Raw genomic sequence first — 20007 nt, forward strand, 5'->3', positions numbered from 1 at the left:
GACCTTTGAACACCAAATTATCATCATTTAATCTTTAAATCTGAGTGGGCATTTGTGCCAAATTAAAGGATATTCTACCAAGGCTTACTGAGATATTGTGTTTGCGCGACTGGGATGGACATAAGGTCACACTGGCCTTTGAGCTTTGACCATCAAATTCTAATAAGTTCATCACTGAGACGTGCACGTTTGTGCTAAATTTGAGGGAATCTCTGAAAATAGTCTTCTTGAGAAATTATGCTCACAAGAATGACACGGATGTGCGGTCACAGTGACCTTTGATCACCGAAATCCAATAAACTTATCTTCAAGGCCAACTGGACATTTGTGCTAAACCTCTCAGTGTACTGTAAAGCAAAGCTATGTGTGCTGTAAACCACCTCAATGTGTTCTGTAAACCAGCAGATAGCCTTTGTGACTGCTAAGGTTTACTGTATCATTGATGTGACAATAATTTATTGGTGTGAAAATATTCATGAAGCACCTTCAAAACTTAAAAAAGGAAAAGCAAGTGTTACCTTTGCGAGCAATCCGAATGCAGTTGATTCTGGTCTCCTGTGAATGAAAGAAAAGGCTGAATTAATTCTTTTAGCTTAGTACCACAAAGACACAGCGGTTAACGGGGGGAAAAAACGACCACAGCGCAGGTTAATTATGAGTCAGTCTGTTGAAATCCGCAGCCTTGTGTAAAACTCGCAACCCAGACGGCTTTGTGTGTCAAAGTCACCCAGACCTTTGCTACTAGGAGGAAATAATTGAAATTTCCAAGTGGATGACATCTCCTTGTGATATGAGAGACCTCTGCTCCCCTCCACCATGTGAGGCCCCTCACCCGGCGACACTGATTGGCTCCATCTACCCCCTCCAAAACAGCCACCCTATCCAAGAGACGGAGGGCCATGTTACCAAATTACGATTTAAGGAAGTCAAATCAGCCTTTATGGGCAATTATGCTAATCTGTGCTCTGAGATTGGAGTCAAAAACCTTTCACCTAAAACGGTTGCCAAATTAGCTTTTTTAATTGGAAATCTGTTTCAAGTGGATTCTCATCTCCTCTCATCTCTTACAGTGACAGATAAGTCATATTTACTTCCACCCAGGGGTTATTAAAGCAGCTGCAGGTAGTATGTCATGTGTCATCCTGTCCTCTATCAAGGTGGGCTTTAGCTTTTCCAACTGACACCAGTTTTTCATCAAAGTAGCAATTTAATGCAACCGAGTCTCCAATCTTGTTAAGAAGACGGATTTAAAGTATATCGAAGAATCCCCTTCCTTGGGGTGGACTTTGATAGCATTTCATCGAATCTGATTTCAGTCGGCTCTGTTTATTAAATCTGAATCCTTTCTAATCCCTTACACAATCCACTGAGGTTTAGCTTGCAATGTTTGCACGTAAATAGAATTGTAATAAACAAAAATCAAGCCTAATTAATGGTCACAATCTTATTCTATAACCTGAACATAAGATCTTATGAGCCATCCTACTCCAAACACATTTTTTTATTCTCAGCATTTTCTGATCAGAACAAGTGAGTTCATTTTCATTGTCAATATGATACCTATGAGCGTTTAAAGAAGCATTCATTGATTTTTTCTTTGGTTACTTGAAGCTGAAAAAGCTAAAACACAGCACTGAACACAGCATTATCACCTGAATTAATTTTTTTATGTAAAATGTTGTCCATTTACACAGAATTTGTTGCTGCCCTGTGTCTGGCCCTGATGTATGTTAAGTCCATTAATTACGCTCCTTTTAGCTCTGTTTTTGGTCTCCACCATCTCTTAAAAAATATGTTTTTTTTAGCTAACAAATGATAAATTATGTTCAGCAGAAAGTCACTAATTTTCAGCTGTTTTATGCCAAATTTTCAAATGGGCTAAGTCTCACTCAGCCTATCAGTTCTTTGCTCCTCTTTAGGACTCTTTCCATTAACTAAACAGTGAATTCTACCTTCTTCACTCTGGCTTTCGGTTTGCAGTCCCAAAGTGCAGAAAAAAACAAAACAAGAAAGGAATCATTTTGTGCCTGAACAGACCCCAAGATGATGCACTTTAAGCTTTGAAAAGTGTTAAAATTCAGAAACACTTTATCATCATAATCACAGGAGTTTGTACGACTTTGATACTATTTTGATGATAAATCATACTTGCTTTAATGTATTTAGTTTTTTATGTCTTTTAAAACTGTATTGCTGTGATGTCTTGTTTTGGAATGCTGAATTTCCCATCTGCACACCAAAGTTACCCTCGGGTACTAATGAAGAAAATCTTCAACCATTTATGCTCAGTACCTTTTAAATGCATTTTTTGCTAAAGCCTTATGATTTCAAACACACACGGACAAATGGTCTCATGCACGGCGTGAGTAGCGTGCCTGGGCACGTGTTTGATTTCTGCCTAAGCAGAGCTCATATGCATGCACATTTATGGAGCACTACTTGTAGACGTGAGTGTTTTATATTGTAACTTTTTTGCCAAAATACATGTGTCTGGGGAGTACTGAGCAAACGACTGGATAAATAAGACTTGGATTATCTTGCATGAGTTGTGAAAGAGTTTGTAAACACGTTTTGAAATAGTTTTGCTGTTTAACATGATTCTTAAAGACTTTATTCATGAAGCGGGCTTGCCTTTTTCATATTCTTTGTTCAATGTGGAGGCATTCTCCACAAATTCAATATGACACGCTGTGAGTACCTGATGTACAGAAGGTTGAGTGATAATTGTTGAGGTGATATTTCTCTGTGGATTTGTCACCTTTCAGTGCTTCTGAAAAGCCTCTGGTAACCCAAATCACCAAAAACTTTCCTAATATGTGATTCAAGGACTTACATGCATAATAAAAAGCATAAAAAATGATCAGCCTCAATCCAAATTCGAGACATTGTCATTTTAAATTTTTAACAATTTGGGCATGGTTATCCCCGATCAGTATGAGGTAATATGGATAAAGCCAATGAAAAATTAAAAGCCAGGTGTCAGGTAATTTAACATGTCAGATTGAAATCCCCCAACGTTCCTTTAAACACTGTAGATTTAATGTTACCAGACGTGTTACCTGGCTTTTACCAATGTTACATGGATCGACAGCAGTGAGTATGTGGCAAATGGGAAAGTGATAAAATAAAAAAATAAAATTAATTATACGGCAATAGCGTTAGCCAACCCTACAGTGCCATAATTTACCATCGCATTCATAGCTTTGATAGGAAATGGGTGCCTCTCAGCTCGTGTTGCATGTTCTACATTACGTTAACTGTATGCTATAGTAACATCGATAACAAAGCATTTCGTAAATTTGGATGAACTTAACTGTTTGTTAATTCATGGAGAAAAGAACGCTCTGTGGCCTTCAACAACAGCTCTCTCATTTAAGTATAGAGTGTCAGATTGCATTTACAAACGCAGCCAGAGTCAGAGGGTTGGAACAGATGGAGCTGTACCACGCCGACTCTGCTTTGCTCCATGGTTTTCATGGAGACAAGAGACAGTCGACAAAGGTGAGATCCAAGGAACTGTCAATCAAAACGTGATTTGACACACCCACACAGTCTGGATAAATTCCTGTATCTTCAAAATGAGCTGTTTTAAAATTGGTTTTCTTATAGTTGGGAACATTTATTTCCACTTAGATTTTTGTAGATACTTAATGAAACATTCAGCTTTGATATAATATGTGCATTCTTACTATTTAAAGCCACACTTCCAGAGGCTTTAAGTACAGACATTGACTTGTAAGAACTAATGGCTTGCAGCAACAATAGCAGCAATAGTCATTTGATGTTATAACAAGTATACAGTATGAAGATTTTTGCACATTGCTTTGCTTATAAAAGATTAAAGGACAGATAAAATATGCAATAATAGATCCGTTAGGTAAGAAAATCTGGAGCCAGATCAAAACCAGTTCAGAGCCTAACCCAACCCCAATACGCCGCTCGGTATGTGCAGTAAGTGGAAACCTGGGATGAGTGGCAGGTAATCCGAGACGATGAGTAATGATAAACGCAACAGAAGGTTGAAAATGAAATATCAGTATTATTCATTTTCACTGTAACAGATAGCAGTGATCTAGATATCGACTCCTGGGGAGAAAAATACTTAGAAAAGTGTGTGTTGTTTCCTGCTTGTGTGCTTCAGAAGAAACTGGCAGCTCCAATCACGCAACTTTCAAGCCCCACTGAAGGCAGATCTGCCAAAGCAATTACTGTTTCAATTCAATTGCAGCCCATGGTCCATAGTGAGCCTCGTACATCTAATTTATCCCGGGTAATTGTCAAAATAATATTCTCTTTCTATCTCCCTGAGCAGCCCATCTTTCCTGAAACACAACTATAGTTCAGGAAATAAATGGGAGATGAAAATGTTTGCAGGACAGAAAAAAAAAAGAAAACATGTATTATGATATTCAGCTTGTTGTGTTGGCTGATTTCTGGCTCGGAGCTGCTGTGTCAACATCGCTTTTAATTTGGTCTTAAGGGAGGATCATCACAAATGGTGGTCCATGATGAGAAAAAGCTCACTGCTGATTTGAGACCACAGGGGAAGGATTTCAGCCAGACGCCCAGAGTGTCAGCCCTGAACAGCACCCAGAGGACGCCGGGTGTATCTGCTGGAGAATCAGATACTGATGTGAGGATAGATGAAAGGCTACAGCCAGGCAGGCGCACATAAGCTCCATATGGACCCAATGATTTAAACAGCATTTACTTTCACTGCTTGTGTGCACACTGGCCAGCAACATCTCTTATTCATGCTTCAGTCACTTTTTCAATTGCTCAAGGAGTTCCCTTTTAGATCATTAAAAGGCCTGAGAGGCAGCGTTTGATTTTCTTACCCAAAAAGTTTTTAAAGAGCTTGAGTATGAGGGAATCTGACAACTGGACAGAAAATGCAAGAGTACACAGTGCACTCTGAATGTAATTACCTTTTAAAAGTTGTTCAGATTTATTCAGCCACTTTGCTTGAGTGGTGTTTTTTGATAGAGCACATTTTGAGTCACTATATCTTCATGAAAAAATGTGTTGAACTTCACTCCACCTGAGTGAGCCATCTGTACCATTTGGTTTCGGTAAGCTATGCTATAAAAACCCACTAGATGTCACTGTGTCTCTAAACACCTTTTCAGTTCGACTCTTACAGGAAGTTAGTGACAAAAAAAGTCACCCAGGACATGCAGGCTTTGAGTGGTGGGATTTTAACAGGTGGGCATGTTCATTCGACATGTTGTTCAGGTCTTACTGAACAGATTTATGTTACTTTATACAAAATATAAAAATCCTTTAAGGGTCAATTATTTAACGAAAAACATACTCTATCAGACTGTTAATTTAGCCTTTTATGGTTAAGGTAGTGAAGTTAATGTCATTAAAATGAACTTTTTGCTAAGAAATAAAAGAATGTTTGATAATTTATTGTTGCACTGTTGTTTAATGATACATTTAAAGTTATCCATTATATAAATATATATATATGATGTTTGAGATTAAAAAAAAAATTCACAGTTTCAGAGATATTTCCAATGTATTATAATGGTAAATATCAAGCATAAATGCATGAAAATAATACTAGCACTAGCACTAATACTATTGATTCCACGGTCACAAATTAATATATGCTGGTACACTAACATATGATAAGAATTACAACAGTGGTTTGTAATTCTGATTTCTTCTTTTTGATTTACCATTACCATAAACATCGCGTTTCTAAACCATTTGGTTAGAGGCCTATATTTAAAAAGCTATGGGGTCTGTTAAAAAAGAAAAACAAAACAAAACAAAACACTGACTTTTGTTATCACAGCCCCAAGAACATAAAAATGCAAAGAAAAATGTTTCTATAGCTCTTTTTCTTAGTGAGGACATTAAAGGGTAAAAAAGATTTACCATGGGAAACAATCCACCCAAATCCATCCTAAAAATAGTATAAAATACATCACCCCATTTGGTAACAAATAGAGCCTTGTTTATGTAGAGGACTGCCTCCTCTCTCATAACGCCTCCAGCATTATGCCTCCTGACTTCCTTGACACAAATCTAAATTGACTGTCAAGGTTGCTCGATCATAAAAGCGGCGTGTCTGAGCTTCGGAGACAAAAGCCCTGTCAGGCATCTTAATAGTTCTTACCCCTCTGAAGTTGCTGGTGGCCTGAAAGTAGATGAGGTAGTTTTTGGTGGGGTCTAACGGGCTGTTCCAGTAACCGTTGTAGGTGTGGTTGTCCCCCACGGTGAAGGGCGTGGCCTCGGGGAGACTGCTGGGAGCCAGCTCAGCTGTGTAGTAATGCGGGGCCCCTTTGGCCTGCGCCTCGCTGTGGGAGTTCGGTGTGGGGAAACAGTCGACAGTGCCCAGCTCCCTCCTCCTCACCTGCCGGGAGCCATCCTCTTCCACCACCACCACCTGGTAGGCACTGGAGGAGGACAGAGTGGAGCTTAGTACAGCTGTCTGTATGTCTGACAAAACAATCTTTATCATTTATTATATGACCACAGGCTATACTGTAAAATGTGATGGATGTTTGCAGTTTTTGTAATAAGTTTACCTTGTTTTTGTTTTTTTCTCTCTCAAATAAGTTACACTAGCCTGAAGGTTTATTTACACCCTGTGTGACTGCTCCTGCTTCTTGTCTCACTCCTTTCTATTTCTTTTTCATTTTTAGCAGTGTCACCACATTTCCAGATCTAAGTAATTAACTTGCTGAGTACAATATTATTATTGATGACAGGAGTGATGGCCAAATCTATGAAGCTCCAAGTTACAAAAAAACCACAATTTCCTCTTTGAACAGTAATTCAACAATGGCACTATTCATCTGAAGGAAAAAAAAAGCAGAGCAGCTGGCAAAATTATGCTTTGTGTTTATGAAAGCAACCAGAGTTATTAGTATTATTATTTTTCCTTTTAAGAATTAATGACAAGTTTAAAAGGAAATAAATATAATCACAGCTAATACAGTGCTTCTACTTGACGCAAAATCCCCCCCCCCCAAAAATCCAAAAGCTTTTCCAAAATGGAAAATATCAGTTAAAAAAACAAAAACAAAAAAACTTCTAACCATACAAGCTCCCATTTTTGAGACTTTTTTTTGGCATCCAAGGGAGGAGGCACTCAAGCCAATAGTCGGGGTATTGCTTACTCTTTAAATTTCTATAGTGTGTCCATTTTTGGTTTATTTACTTTGCTCTGTAATCTGTAGCGCAACTACAAACATGATAGATCCCAACGTGAAACCGCTAACCGTATTTCAAAAATCCACTGATGGCTTTACTTGCCACAAAACATATTTGTATTTTCATTATTATGTTTGCCCCCCCCCCAAAAAAAAATAAAAACTCATTCCTCCACAAAAGATTGGAGCGTCTTTTCCATTTTCTCTCAAATCCTACAGCTTCCATTTACCCCCATCCCTGATTGATTCCTGACGGAGATTGGAGCGTGGTGCTTATTACAGTGACACAGCTGTCAGCCAGTCAACATGTGATTGGGTGACATGATGTCATTCCAAAACTGTCTGACATGGTGACTCAGGTTTCAGCATATAGAGAGCAATATTTAGGGATTTTTTCTCGGTCGCTGTTTCAATACTACCTCAAGCAGTACAATAAGAGGGGAAATGCATGTCAATCAATTTCAGACATTTCACACATTCTTTGCAAAATAGGATTCGAAAACCTCTCTGGTTCTTAATATCTTGTCTTTAAAATGGTATCTGCTATGCTGCAAGCCCAGAGAACTATTTTCTGGCGCTCTAAGAGAGTTCTTTTTGACTGCAGCTATAAATATCACAGTGTGGAAGAGCAGTGAATGAATGCTGGTGTAGGAGTGAACAGTGTATTAGTTGTACCTGACTGGAGCCCCTCTTGCCAGCGCAGGGCGCAGCAGCACAGTGATGGTGCTCTCGGACTCACTCAGCGGAGAGGGGATGTCTTCATAGTCAAACACCGGGGCTGAAAAAAGAAATAAGTCAAAAAAAAGTTGAAATTTTTCATTTTTGCATTCCTCGGAAACATCAGACATGTTTGGTTTGGGTTTAAAGACATGTAGCTGCACTTCTGTTTAGATATTCTCATAATCTTTCCACCCTGACATGAAATAAAAGTGTGCTATCTTTATTCATTACCCACACATGTCCCCTGTGTGCTGCAGTGTGTGGAGGCCTCCCACACAGTGCCATTGACTGATGATGACTAGAAACAGCAGCCAACTACAGAGAAAACAAGAGGCCCTTATAATATAATTAGGACAGATCTCAAAGCAGCACAACCTCAGTAAAGCTCTGGGGACAATGAGGTTGAGTGTTCCCATCTCTGTTTACTACAGGGAGTGAATAAACTGGAGTATGTAGTGAAGCAAATGGCTATCCTGGTACAACAGATAAGCTGAAACAAAAAAAGGCTGCAGGATGGAATTGGAAATGTTTCTGAGGCAGGGGGGCATTAATGCTTGTTGTAAAAATCTGCTTGTGTAACCTGTCATCCCGAAAAACACACACTCACGCCTGCACACAGCAGCTGAGGTCTGCATTATACATAGCGGCGTCGAGGAGGGTTTGAGCCGGCGCATGTTGGGTGGTTTAAATCCAGCGTGAATTATAAAGGGCTAATGGTGCAACATTACACATTCATGTTTGCCTCTGGCTTCCCATCGAGCTACACTCACAGCTCAGCCTGGAGAGAGCGTGTGATACTGTAGGTTGATCTGTGTACCATGACAGCTGTGAGCCCACGTGGGCCACCTTCTGAACCAGATGGAGCAGGTACTGATAATAAGGAGGGATGGAGAAGAGGCGGCATTATTTACAGTGTGGGGTTGCGGCAAATAAAAAAAAGACTTGAGATTAATCGTTATGGTAAAATCTTTGGATCTTTAGATCAAGTGAGTAATAAGTGTTATTTTTATCAATATTTTAACCATTTTCAACCTCAATTAACTGTACTGTAGCGATAACCGCGGTGGGAGAGTACCCGCGAACCAGTCAAACCAATCGCGAGCAGCTCCATTAAATGCAAGCGCACAAATTGGCTGTCACAGCGGTCAATCATGGTGAAAACCCCCTGTTTTGTTAACTGAATAACTCATTGAAACCAAACATATAAAAACGATCACTAGAACACACATCAGGGTAATGAGAACTACCTTCAGTGTCAGAAACCATTTTTGGGAAAAATTTATTTGCCGTGCACTTTGAGTTTTTAGTTTGGCCGATGTCCCATTCACTAACAGGGAGGGGCGGGCTTTATGACCTACACTGCAGCCAGACACCAGGGGGTGATCTAGATTGACATAGTTTTGAAAAAAAAAGTTGCATTTCTGCAGCATAACATTTGCTTTCTGTGTTTCTGAGGACTCATGACAAAAAAGCAGTTCCTAAAAAAAAATACATTGACATGTAAATTAATCAAAAGCTGAAAAAAAGCCTTAAATTTTGTGTTCCCTGACAATATTTGCTTCCCAACTGATCCACAGGAACAGTTAAAAGCATACTGGTCCAGTCCAGGTATAAAAGTTAAGGTAAACACTCTGCAGACAGAAGAGATGATGCGACACTTTACATGACGCATTCATTGCCCCCCCTCTCTTTTCAAAAAGAGTTTTGACAGCATACAGCCTCTCGCTGTGAGCACAGCAGCTGCTCTGCCTGGCTGCACCGTGTGTATCTGTGGCTGTGGATATGGTTATAGTTTGGAGTATGGCTGCAATCATGGTTGAGTGATGCTGTGGATACAGTTACGCTAGCTGTACTGTGACTGCTCTTTACTGCTCCTGTTAACATTCGCCAAGAAAGCATTGTTAGGCCATGCAGGCTTTGAACCCACCACGCTTGACTGTGTAACAAACACACCACAGAAGCTCAGGAATACAATAGCTTCAATAACGCTCAGCCAGCACAACCACATCAATTCACTGCACACACACACAACCCCTGCATGCAGTTAGAGTTGCACCCATTACAAACTAATGTGTCAGCTATAATCATAACAACCAAAGCACAGCTAAAGCTGCAATTACAGTGAAGAATGCCACACTATTTCAGCCCGAGCTTCTGAGACACCAAAGTTAAAAACCATATGGCTACTAGAGATTCTCAAGAGATTAACATAAACCGGTTGTTTTAAGCATTTGAACAACAGAAAAAAGGCCTGGAATAGCTTCTGCTCAGCCTGCTCAAGGTTTATACTGATCCAGGAACAAAAAAAAAAAAGTGATGTCTGCTGAGAGTTTGAGCAGCCTAATTTCCACTCTTTCTGTATGCATTCCTGGAAAAATCATCCCCAAGTCCCTGCGTTTTTCTTGGGGAAAAAACATCACAATGGCATGTGATGTTTCATCTGAGTAAACACAATTAGTGGACCACCTTACAGACAGCTATTTGTAGATGAGAGTGTTTCAAATTCCCCAGACAAATTTTCCAGACCAATCTCAAGATCCATACCTGCAACCTTTTCACTCGCAAACACGGCTCCTCTAATTTCTGAGCTGCCTCGTCGTCTTTGAATGGTAAACACAGACTCCGTTTGGGGCGATGTTGGCTGAACAAAGCTGTTTTCAGCCAAACTATTCAAGCTGAACATTTGCAGTTTACTCTAATACAGGTCTGCTCTCATTTCATCAAACAAAAAGGCGATTGCATGTCTGAAAGCTGCTGGCTTCGGGAAAATGGAGATAATTTGTACAATTTAAACGTATATGTGTAATTTAAAGAAAAGCTCTTCAAAAGAAGGTAATTACAAGTCATTACTTAGTCCTTCTATTGTCCACAAACACTAAAAAAACACCTTTTGTTGGGAAAACTAAGTTTTGCTTTTCTTTTGAGTGGCGCTCTGATAATGACTGAATTCGGCATTATTTGCATGCGTTATCAGCATTTAAGTGCTTTGGAGTTTGCCATTCAGGACCATACTTTGATCTACTCACTTGCGCACGCATATGCACGCACACGCACACACACGCACACACATGCACACACTACAACTGAAGCAAGCAGAAAATTCTACAGCAGCTGAAAGCCTCACCAGAGATGTTAGTGGTGATCTCTGTGAGCGCCGTCTGGCCGAATCCTTTGGCAGTTCGAGCTCGTACCGACACCAGGTAAGTGGTTCCAGGATGCAGGCCGGAGAACATGTGGTAGGTCTCGTTTCGCAGCTTGGACACTGTACGGCGAGGACCTGGCACGTTAATGCCTGGGTCTGACGACTCAATACTCTGGTAGCTGATCTGGAAAGAGAGTAAAGATGACACCGGATTTAGAAAAATCTGCAGCCGTGCTAGCTGCTCTTTCAGGTTTTAACCCTTCAACCATGAAATTTAGGGTAGGGCTGCACAGTTTATCGTTTCAGCACTGACATTGTGTGTTACGCATATGCAATAGTTGCAATGCAGGAAATGCAATTTCAAAGGCAAATATACTCAAACAAGTCATGCTAAATATTTTTTGCTGATTGATACAAAAGAAAAACTTCTCATTTTCCATGACTAATGTCACGGGTCAAGCCTTTATCTTTAACCCTATCAAACCTGGATCGGTGTCACTTCTCTTGTCGTGCAATTAGACACCTTGCAAAAGTATTTCAACCAAATCCCGAGGAGATTGGTATGTAAGAAATTAGGAAATTTAAAAAAGCTACGGAAAAAATGATAAGAAAACTACATTTTTCAATTCTTTTTTTATAGAATCACTTTAATTTTTACGATTTAAGATGACTTATTTGTTGTTGTTTTTTAAATTATTTTTATTTTTTACTTTTCCATTTGTTGTTATTTTAGGGTGAGCAACATGCATTATTAATACGACATGTTAGATCATTGACTTTAGCCTGAATTGATAGAAGAATAATACAGGTGTACAATAGAAAGAGTACCAAAAATTCCCCTCCTCCCCCTCAGAAAAGTCTTCAACATGAAGAGGAAATTTTCATTTTTCATTAAGATGCAGATGCACTATATATATGTATCTTTTTTTTTTTTTAAATAGCTCAATGTTTGTTTTTTTTCCAATATCGTGCAGCCCTAATCTAGGAGATCAACCATTCTGGACTCAAGTGGTGAACTGACAATCAAACCAACATTGCCACCCCTGTAGCTTTTACAAAAAGGCGCAAGAGGAGGCGTTGAGTCTGTAAAAAATGATCAAACTTTCAAAGTGTGAAGGTTCAAACACCTTAGCATGTGTTTAAATCAGGTCATAGTAAGTATACCCTATTTTTTCCATTGTTAGGTAAGAACAAATCTTGCTGCACCAGCCTGTAGACTCTATGTAATATGCTACACACAGCATATAGCTTATTATCCACACTGCCTGAAAGATTGAATTTAGATGGCATTTTATTTAAAGGCTCTCTCACGAGAAATGCCTCTCAATTAATCTCAAAATGTCGTCTCACGGCGCAGATCTAATAAATCTTGCGCTGCAGTTAGCCACCGATAATCAGACTCAGGTACATTCTGTGTCATATCCTGCTTCTACAGCTCTGCTGGCCTTATTTTTTCACCGTTTCCCAGATTAGTTGATAAAGTAAAGCCAGAGGGAAAAAAAGACAACACTGAAGATGACAAAAAATGAATGAAGACCAGCTTGATGTTATTGCTTTTTTGTAGCAATTTGATGAATGTGTTTAAGTCTGTAAATCAAAATTCATAAATGTGAGGAAATCAGCCAGGCGGATTGAAAAAGTGCCCATTCGTCATTCTGGTGGCTGCTCTTCAGTGGTTTACTTAACAGTGCGACCTTGAAGCTGGTGGTTCCACAGTTTGAATTTGGCACAGCTGGCGAGGATTGTTCTTTTGTTCATGTTAATTTATTCCCTCAGTCCAGAGAAACGGACTGTAAGTCAGCTGGAAAAACTACAAGTGAAAATGTGTGGATGTGTCTGACTGTGTAGGCGTGTTAACAACCTTTACAGGATGTTCCCCTCCAATTTAACAAGCTGGCATAGGCTTCAGATCCCCATGACCCTGAACAGGATACGTCTTTTTGAAAATGAATAGATACTATAAATGAATGGATGGGTCCATGGATGGCAATAAAATGACAGGTCAGCACAATATGACATATTGGTTATTGATTAACCCATAGACAGACTACAGGACATTATTTATGGGGGACTAGATGATTGCTCTTGCCTTGTTAAGTATTTCAACTGTTTCTGTTTCGGATAATAAATTCTATGTTTACTCAATGTTTTTCCTGTTTCCCTTCAAGTTTCATGAGTCCAAGGCCAAGATTTTTATGTAATGTTGACAAACTCCCTCGTAAGTAGCTGGATGTAGAGCTTTATCAGTATTCTATGATGGCTGATATTATTGGCCGATTTTAGCTTATCGAAAAGATATTATATTGAGTATATGGTTCTGAGGGAAATTTTGTAGAGGCACTTCTGATATATACGGAAGCCCTAAGCGGACGTGTTTTTTTTTTTTTTTTTCACAAGCCATTTTCTCGATATAACGAGATATTATCATTAAATAAAGTTTAAAAAAAAAAACAACAAAAAAAAAACCAAAGTTCGTTTTCTCGAGATAACGACTTAATATCTCGGGAAAACAAAGTTTGTTATCTCGAGAAAACGGAGTTTGTTTTCCTGAGATATTATCTCGTTATCTCGAGAAAACGAACTTTGTTTTCCCGAGATATTAAGTCGTTATCTCGAGAAAACGAACTTTGGGTTTTTTTTTGTTGTTTTTTTTTTTTAACTTTATTGAATGAACTCAGAAAAAGAAGTGGCGAGTGGATGATGTGACAGCAGGTGCCGTGCGGTGTTCAGCGCGGACAAATGCGCAAGGTAAGATGATTATTACAGGAACACATCACCCAAATTCATCAGTAATCATAACTAGATTATTATACTGTTGCTCCGGTGCTTTTTGGTACGTGCAGGGGCGAGAACCTGCACGCATTTGTCCGCGCTGAACACCGTACGGCACCTGCTGTCACATCATCCACCCGCCACTTCTTCTTCTGACGTTCATTCAATAAAGTTTAAAAAAACCAAACCAAAAAACAAAGTTCGTTTTCTCGAGATAACGACTTAATATCTCGGGAAAACAAAGTTCGTTTTCTCGAGATAACGAGATAATATCTCGTTATATCGAGAAAACGGCTTGTAAAAAAAAAAAACACGTCCGCTTAGGGCTTCCGTAGATATATACTGTTGCAAATCTTTGAATTGACATACAGTGTGTGCAATTGGCTTTGTGTGGTCAGCTTAGAAACACAATGGAGCCAAGAGGCAGGATTTATTCTGTTAGAAGTGCAGAGATGAGAACATTAAAATGGAGCATTTGTAGGTTGTTTTGTTATTGAGGTTTTGTCTCAACAGACACCCGAAGGACACTTTGTTATGACCTTATGGGTCTTCAGAGATGTAAAATACCCTGTATTTTAGGATATTTATGTATTCTCAACAAGCAGCAACCTCCATGATGGCAAAAAGGAAGCCAACATGAAAGAGCCAAAAACTGCAGGTCCTCAAATGTCCACCTGAGGCTGCCTCCAAAAGTGCGTCAATCCCCATGCTTTCGAAAATATGGGGAAAAGGGATTGACTGAAAAATGCAAGGAATTAGTAGATATACAAATGTATTATTTTTTTTAAAAAAAGCTAAGGAAAAAATGTCTAACAAACTGCATTTATAATGATCATAGTTCCATATTTTAAATTATTTTTACAGAATAACTTTCATTTTCAAGCAGTTTTTCAGGTAACTTTTTTATAATTGTTTTTTTCTTTTTTCTTTTTCTGTTTTTTTGTTGTTTATTTTTTGTGCAAATTTTTAGGTAATTCCATTGTACTTTTCACTATATATATATATATATATATATATATATTATAATTTATATTATATTATAATTTATATTATATTATAATATATTATATTATATTATAATTTTTACTAATTTCTGGGTGTTTTTTTTCCCTTATTGCCTTCTTACAATGTTTTTGAAAAAAAATCAAACCAATATGCTCAGGTTTAAAAGGGTCAATTGCTTGTTAGCTTTGAAGTTAACTTATGGTGCTTATTGAATATTTAAGTGCTTTTGTACCTCACTCTGCTGCTTGATATTTATGTCAAACTTTTTCTCTCTAAATTCCTGTAATTAGTTTAATTATTGTTTTTTTCCTTGCTTTTATTGTCCTCTTTTATTCATTCACCTATTATCATTTCTTGTGTGTTATTGTTTATGTATCAGAGGTTGAGGGTGGGTGGGAAGGAGTAAATTCTGTTTGCTGGTCGTAACATTCATTGTATTTTGCCCTTATCATTGATAATTCAATAAAAACATGAATTTAAGAAAAAAGAAAAGAAATCTTAAAGCTTAGTTCTCATAAATGATGTAAAGGTGGTTAAGGTTGTTTAGGGATCAACCAGGTGCCATCCCTTAATGTAGTAACAAACTCACCTGATAACAGATATGGGCTGATATTTTGTTATCACACTCTCAAACACTGATAATAGGTTTTGGCGTCCAGTGTTGCACATTCAGAGCAGCAGTATTCGGGGTTAGGACACCTCATCTGTATGTGCAGCAAGGTCACAGCACTCCATTCCCTGACTCTCTTTCCCAGCTTCTTCTTGTGAATGGAAACTAGTTTCTCTCCCAATCAGGTGACCGTGTGTTGAGCCATAGTGGACCTTCAAATCCACTTACAGAGAAAAAGGCTCTAAAACCTTCATACTATAAAGGTCTACGGGTGATGTGGGGCCGTCCATAATTAATTAGAAACATTTAAAGTTGCCCCCTTGTGGAGGCATCTCTTAGGCAAATAAGTAATTAGAGTGGTTGTCCCCCATGTAATTACAGCCTGAAGTCTGCACTTCGGCTTCATTACCATATGAACATGTACAGTAAATCCCATGAACTGTGAAAAGTGGGTCCTCCTCACTCTAGTGGCTGCGGCTCATGTGTGCTACCAGCGTTTGGGCAAGAACCAGGAAAAAACAAGCCTGGGGGGACTAAAAGAGGGGGAGCAGCACAGTCTTTAAAGTGAACAGAGGACAATTTCTCTTGATTCAAGTCATTATACTGAAGGAGGATGAATAAAATAGATATTGGCAAGGGGGAAATAACATCCTACACCTGGAGAGGATTAAGTGTGCGATGTTAGGGCGGCGATTGTGAATTTTCCTACCTCGTACTGCGTGATGAGGCCGTTGGGTTCTACCGGTTCCTCCCACTTGAGGAAGATCATGTCATCGAGCGGGGTGAAGGTCAGGGACTCCGGAGCGATGCCGCCAGGAACTGCAGCAGGAGAGAAAAACAAGCTTCTCTGAAACAAACACTCCGCTCGGGTCTCAAGTTAATGGACTCTCGCGCGGGCATACCAGGGGGTAAAAACACATCTGACAAAGCGAAAAAGGCACAGGGCCAGGGAGGGACGGGGGGAGGACAGAGGAAAAAACGAGGAGAATAGAGAGACAGTGCAGAAGGGGAGGTGATGAAAGGAAACGGTGCAGCGGCTTGCTCTCAGCCCTCAGGATGAATTGAGATTCTGGCTTCTCCTGTCTGATAACAGAGCACCGTGTCTTGGGGGATGACAGTCGATTTTTCTTCTTTAGCACCTTACTGACAGAAAAACAGCAGAGTAATCCAACCTGTGAACTGGCAGAGCACCTCTTTGGCTTAATGAGATGCATCTCTTTAAAGGAGTACACCTACTTTTTAGCTGCCAAGTGCTGGATAGTTTACTACACTCTGAGAATAAATAATCATTCACAGTGGATTGTTGGCTCTGGTGTCTGGTGGTAACACCAGGTGATAATAGCCTTTTAGCATTTGAAAGTCGGATCGACATTACTTCTCTGCGTTCAAACGCTTTGAACAAGTGTTTAAATCCTGCAAAATGGCTTTGAATTAGTTTGAAAACATGGGGAAACAAGCAATGAGCAACATGCCAATAAATGTCCAGCAAAGTGATAGAAATTTGTCGATTCATAAAATTATTTCAAAAAAGCTAGGGAAAAATATATAAATAGTAAAACTAAATGAGTCTCTGCTCGTTGTAAATTGTGCCTTCTTTGTTTTACTTCTTTCAGTTCAGAGAAATAGGTTCATCCTGGTGCATAGAGCTCAACATTGCAATTGATATAAGAAAATAAACTAGTTTCTTTTGGCTGTTGCAACTACTGCGAAACAAAATAGCAGAAGTTATATTATCATATATTACATTAATTATATGGTAATATTATTATATATTGTTAAAGGTCTAAAATGTGTCTTTCGCCTGCTTTATGCCTATAAAGATTGTTTGCACCATGTCAGTGACTCTTGCATTTGAGTCCTGCTGTCAAAACTACATGAAAAAGGGAGTCATTTGTCTTTGTATGCTGTCTGGTTCAGAAATTAGCATTTCTCGTCATTCTTGTGGACATCAATTCAAGATTGCGGCAAAACAAACCCCATGGGCCATGAGGTGACCTCGGCAACAAGGCAAATCCTTAACTAGACACCATTAGATTCCTAAAAAACAGGTTTAAAAAAAAGCCATTTGGGTAAATTGGGAATCTATTTCTCCTGCTAGACTATTTTGTTTTATTTCCATTTTACACTACATACATTCCATCTTTATTCTTACACGAAAGTTATTTTTTCAAACTCTCCTGGGGTCATATTAGCTTGATGTTACTATACATACAGGAAAAAAAAATCACCAATAACTTTTTGTATCTGAGGGTATAAAGGTAGCCTATAAACATAGAAGTGGTCTTTATGTTTTTGTGTTCGCTGTGCGTGAATCACTACATTCTTCTCTCTTTTAAAATCAAACTCTTTTGGCCTGTCTGTTTCGCCTCAGAAGCCGAAGCTGAGGTAGGCAGAGCGTGCTGGAAGAAAATCCCGCCGTATCCGTGAATCCCTGACAGCCAAATCTGCGTCCTAGAAGCAGCCGAGAAACAGCGTAAGCAAAGTGCTTCACCACTGTTTGATTGTTGAGCCCATAGGAAACAGGCAGGAGGAACTGTCACCGGCTGCGGCTCAATTACTGCAGTTGAGAGGGTGATGGCGGCGCTCCTTGTGACAGGGGGATTGGGGACTGTCAGACTGTCAGAGTGGCATTCAGTGGCTCAAAAGCAAAACTTTCCATTGGTGCTGACATTCACAATATCAAGTAAAGCAAGTGGGGAAAAACAATCACGGCTTGTTTTTTTGTTTTTTTTTGACACGTGTGTTTAAACTTGTCACTTCCTAACCAGTCGAATCTAATGAATAAAAAAAAATGCTGCATTCTGTATGTTATTTATGTAAATTAATTTCCTCCTGCCTATAAGACAGCAGCGTGTAGGTGTGGATAATTAAGCACACTGTCTGTATTTCCATAACTCCTCCACGTTTTTTCAAGTGTTGCTGTAAAACGGAATGTAAAAACAATACTTAATTGTTAGCAGATGCTCAGAGACATTTTGAAGCAATGACAAAAAAAGCTGCCTATTTCATACCGCAGCCGTCATCCCCTCTCACTCTCCTCACCAGGTCAAGAATCTCCCTGAGTGGCATTCAATTACATTGAAAAGTCTCGCTTATTCTACATAACAATACGCGTTTGACCTCCTGTACTTCCACTCTCTGGGAATTTGCATGAGAATGTGCCTAATCTGCTGATGTACACAGGAAAATATTAATACAAAGATAAGCAAAATCATTTTACCATTTTGCTACCAGCCACGGCTCGAGCTGATTAATGTTCCACTGGTCTCCATTTAAAAGGCTGATCTTCCATTTAGTTACGCTGATCCAGCTTATTTTGTGAGTCAATATTTGTGTTTTTTTTTCTGGTGCTGGATGACTAAAGGCATGGATTTGTGTAAGCAGCGCACAATAATTATATGAGCATGAGGGAGCATGCAATGAAAACCAGAAATTTAAGAAGTTCTGAGAAACTGCAACAATAAAGAGCTTCAGTGCACACACAAAAAGTCATCCTGTTCTCCATAATGATGTTTCACACAGATGCCTTCCAACAAACCCTCGCATCTTTTGTCCTGTCTACTGTTCACTGCTGGGTGAAATAAAAACCGCCCACTCACTGTCTTCCTCAGTCTGGAAGGTGACCTCTCTGCTTTCCTTCTTGCCTTCGGGGTTGGCCAGCGCCAGCCGCACGTGGACGGAGCGGAAGGGTGGCAGGTCTCTCAGGGTGAAGTGAGAGGTGTTGCGATCCACGGACAGGCACTCTCTGACGGTGGCGTTGTTCCCTCCACTGCCCCCTGTCGGCATGGAGTAACGGTAGCACAGGGACAGCGAGTAGGTGTGACAGCGGGTGAGGTTGTAGCCCAGCGGCTCCCACTGGAGGGCCAGCTGCCGGGGCTGGATCTCTGCAGCCGTCAGACCCCGCAAGGCACGCATGGGCTCTGGGAGGGACAGGAAACAGAAAATATATCAATAAAGTGCAAATGATGAGCTCATAATTACCATCTTATGCAAATATATCAAACTCTGTGAGGAAGAAGCTCACTAAGCTAGAAATACTTTTGGACAAATTGCTAAATCTTGGAAGTTGGAGGTAAAAAATGCACATTTTTCAGGACCAACAAGTTTCAGATAACCAATGAACCAACTGTCCCCTTGAATGAAAAGTAGCATGTTGAGTTGGTTCAGACGTCTAATCAGGAGGCCTCTTGAATGCTTGCTTGTGGAGGTAAATGGACTTGCACTTGTAGAGCACCTACATATCTGGTCTTTTACTTTAACCCTTTGTGAACTAAGCAAATGTTTTTCAGAAGCATAGGTAAAAGGCAATGAGCAACTTAAGAAGAAATAATCCAAAAATGATAAAATAAAAAGCAAAAGAAAATTATCTAAATATAACAAAATAAAACCAAAGAAAAATAATTAAAGAAATAAAACAACAAAAAACAAAAAGAGGTAAATGACCCAAAAAGTGCTTTAAAAAAATAATACTAATTCTGCAGCAATAATAATTAAAGTTTTTCGTTTTCGATTTTTTGAAAAGAAAGCAAACCCATTTGCTCAGATTCTGAAAGTTTAAATATGTGTTAAGGTGTCTGAATGCAGCACAA

At 39.4% G+C, this 20007-nt stretch overlaps 1 protein-coding gene across 3 annotated transcripts in view; it reads right to left on the bottom strand.

Moving 5' to 3' along the window:
• The window catches only part of ptprua (protein tyrosine phosphatase receptor type Ua), a 280443-nt gene that overhangs the window by 62751 nt on the left and 197685 nt on the right, over window positions 1-20007 (bottom strand). For all 3 annotated transcript variants that reach the window (XM_088090203.1, XM_088090202.1, XM_088090201.1), the window contains exons 11-16: window positions 19018-19338; window positions 16128-16237; window positions 11014-11215; window positions 7845-7947; window positions 6131-6410; window positions 519-555 (exon numbers count right to left, since the gene is read on the bottom strand). In XM_088090203.1, coding sequence (XP_087946329.1) covers window positions 519-555; window positions 6131-6410; window positions 7845-7947; window positions 11014-11215; window positions 16128-16237; window positions 19018-19338 — 1053 coding nt within the window. The remainder of the gene's footprint in view (window positions 1-518; window positions 556-6130; window positions 6411-7844; window positions 7948-11013; window positions 11216-16127; window positions 16238-19017; window positions 19339-20007) is intronic.

The sequence above is a fragment of the Plectropomus leopardus genome, chromosome 17 (assembly GCF_026936395.1).
Source record: "Plectropomus leopardus strain MGB_pleo_1.0 chromosome 17, ASM2693639v1, whole genome shotgun sequence".
In the NCBI taxonomy this organism is placed as follows: Eukaryota; Metazoa; Chordata; class Actinopteri; order Perciformes; family Serranidae; genus Plectropomus; species Plectropomus leopardus.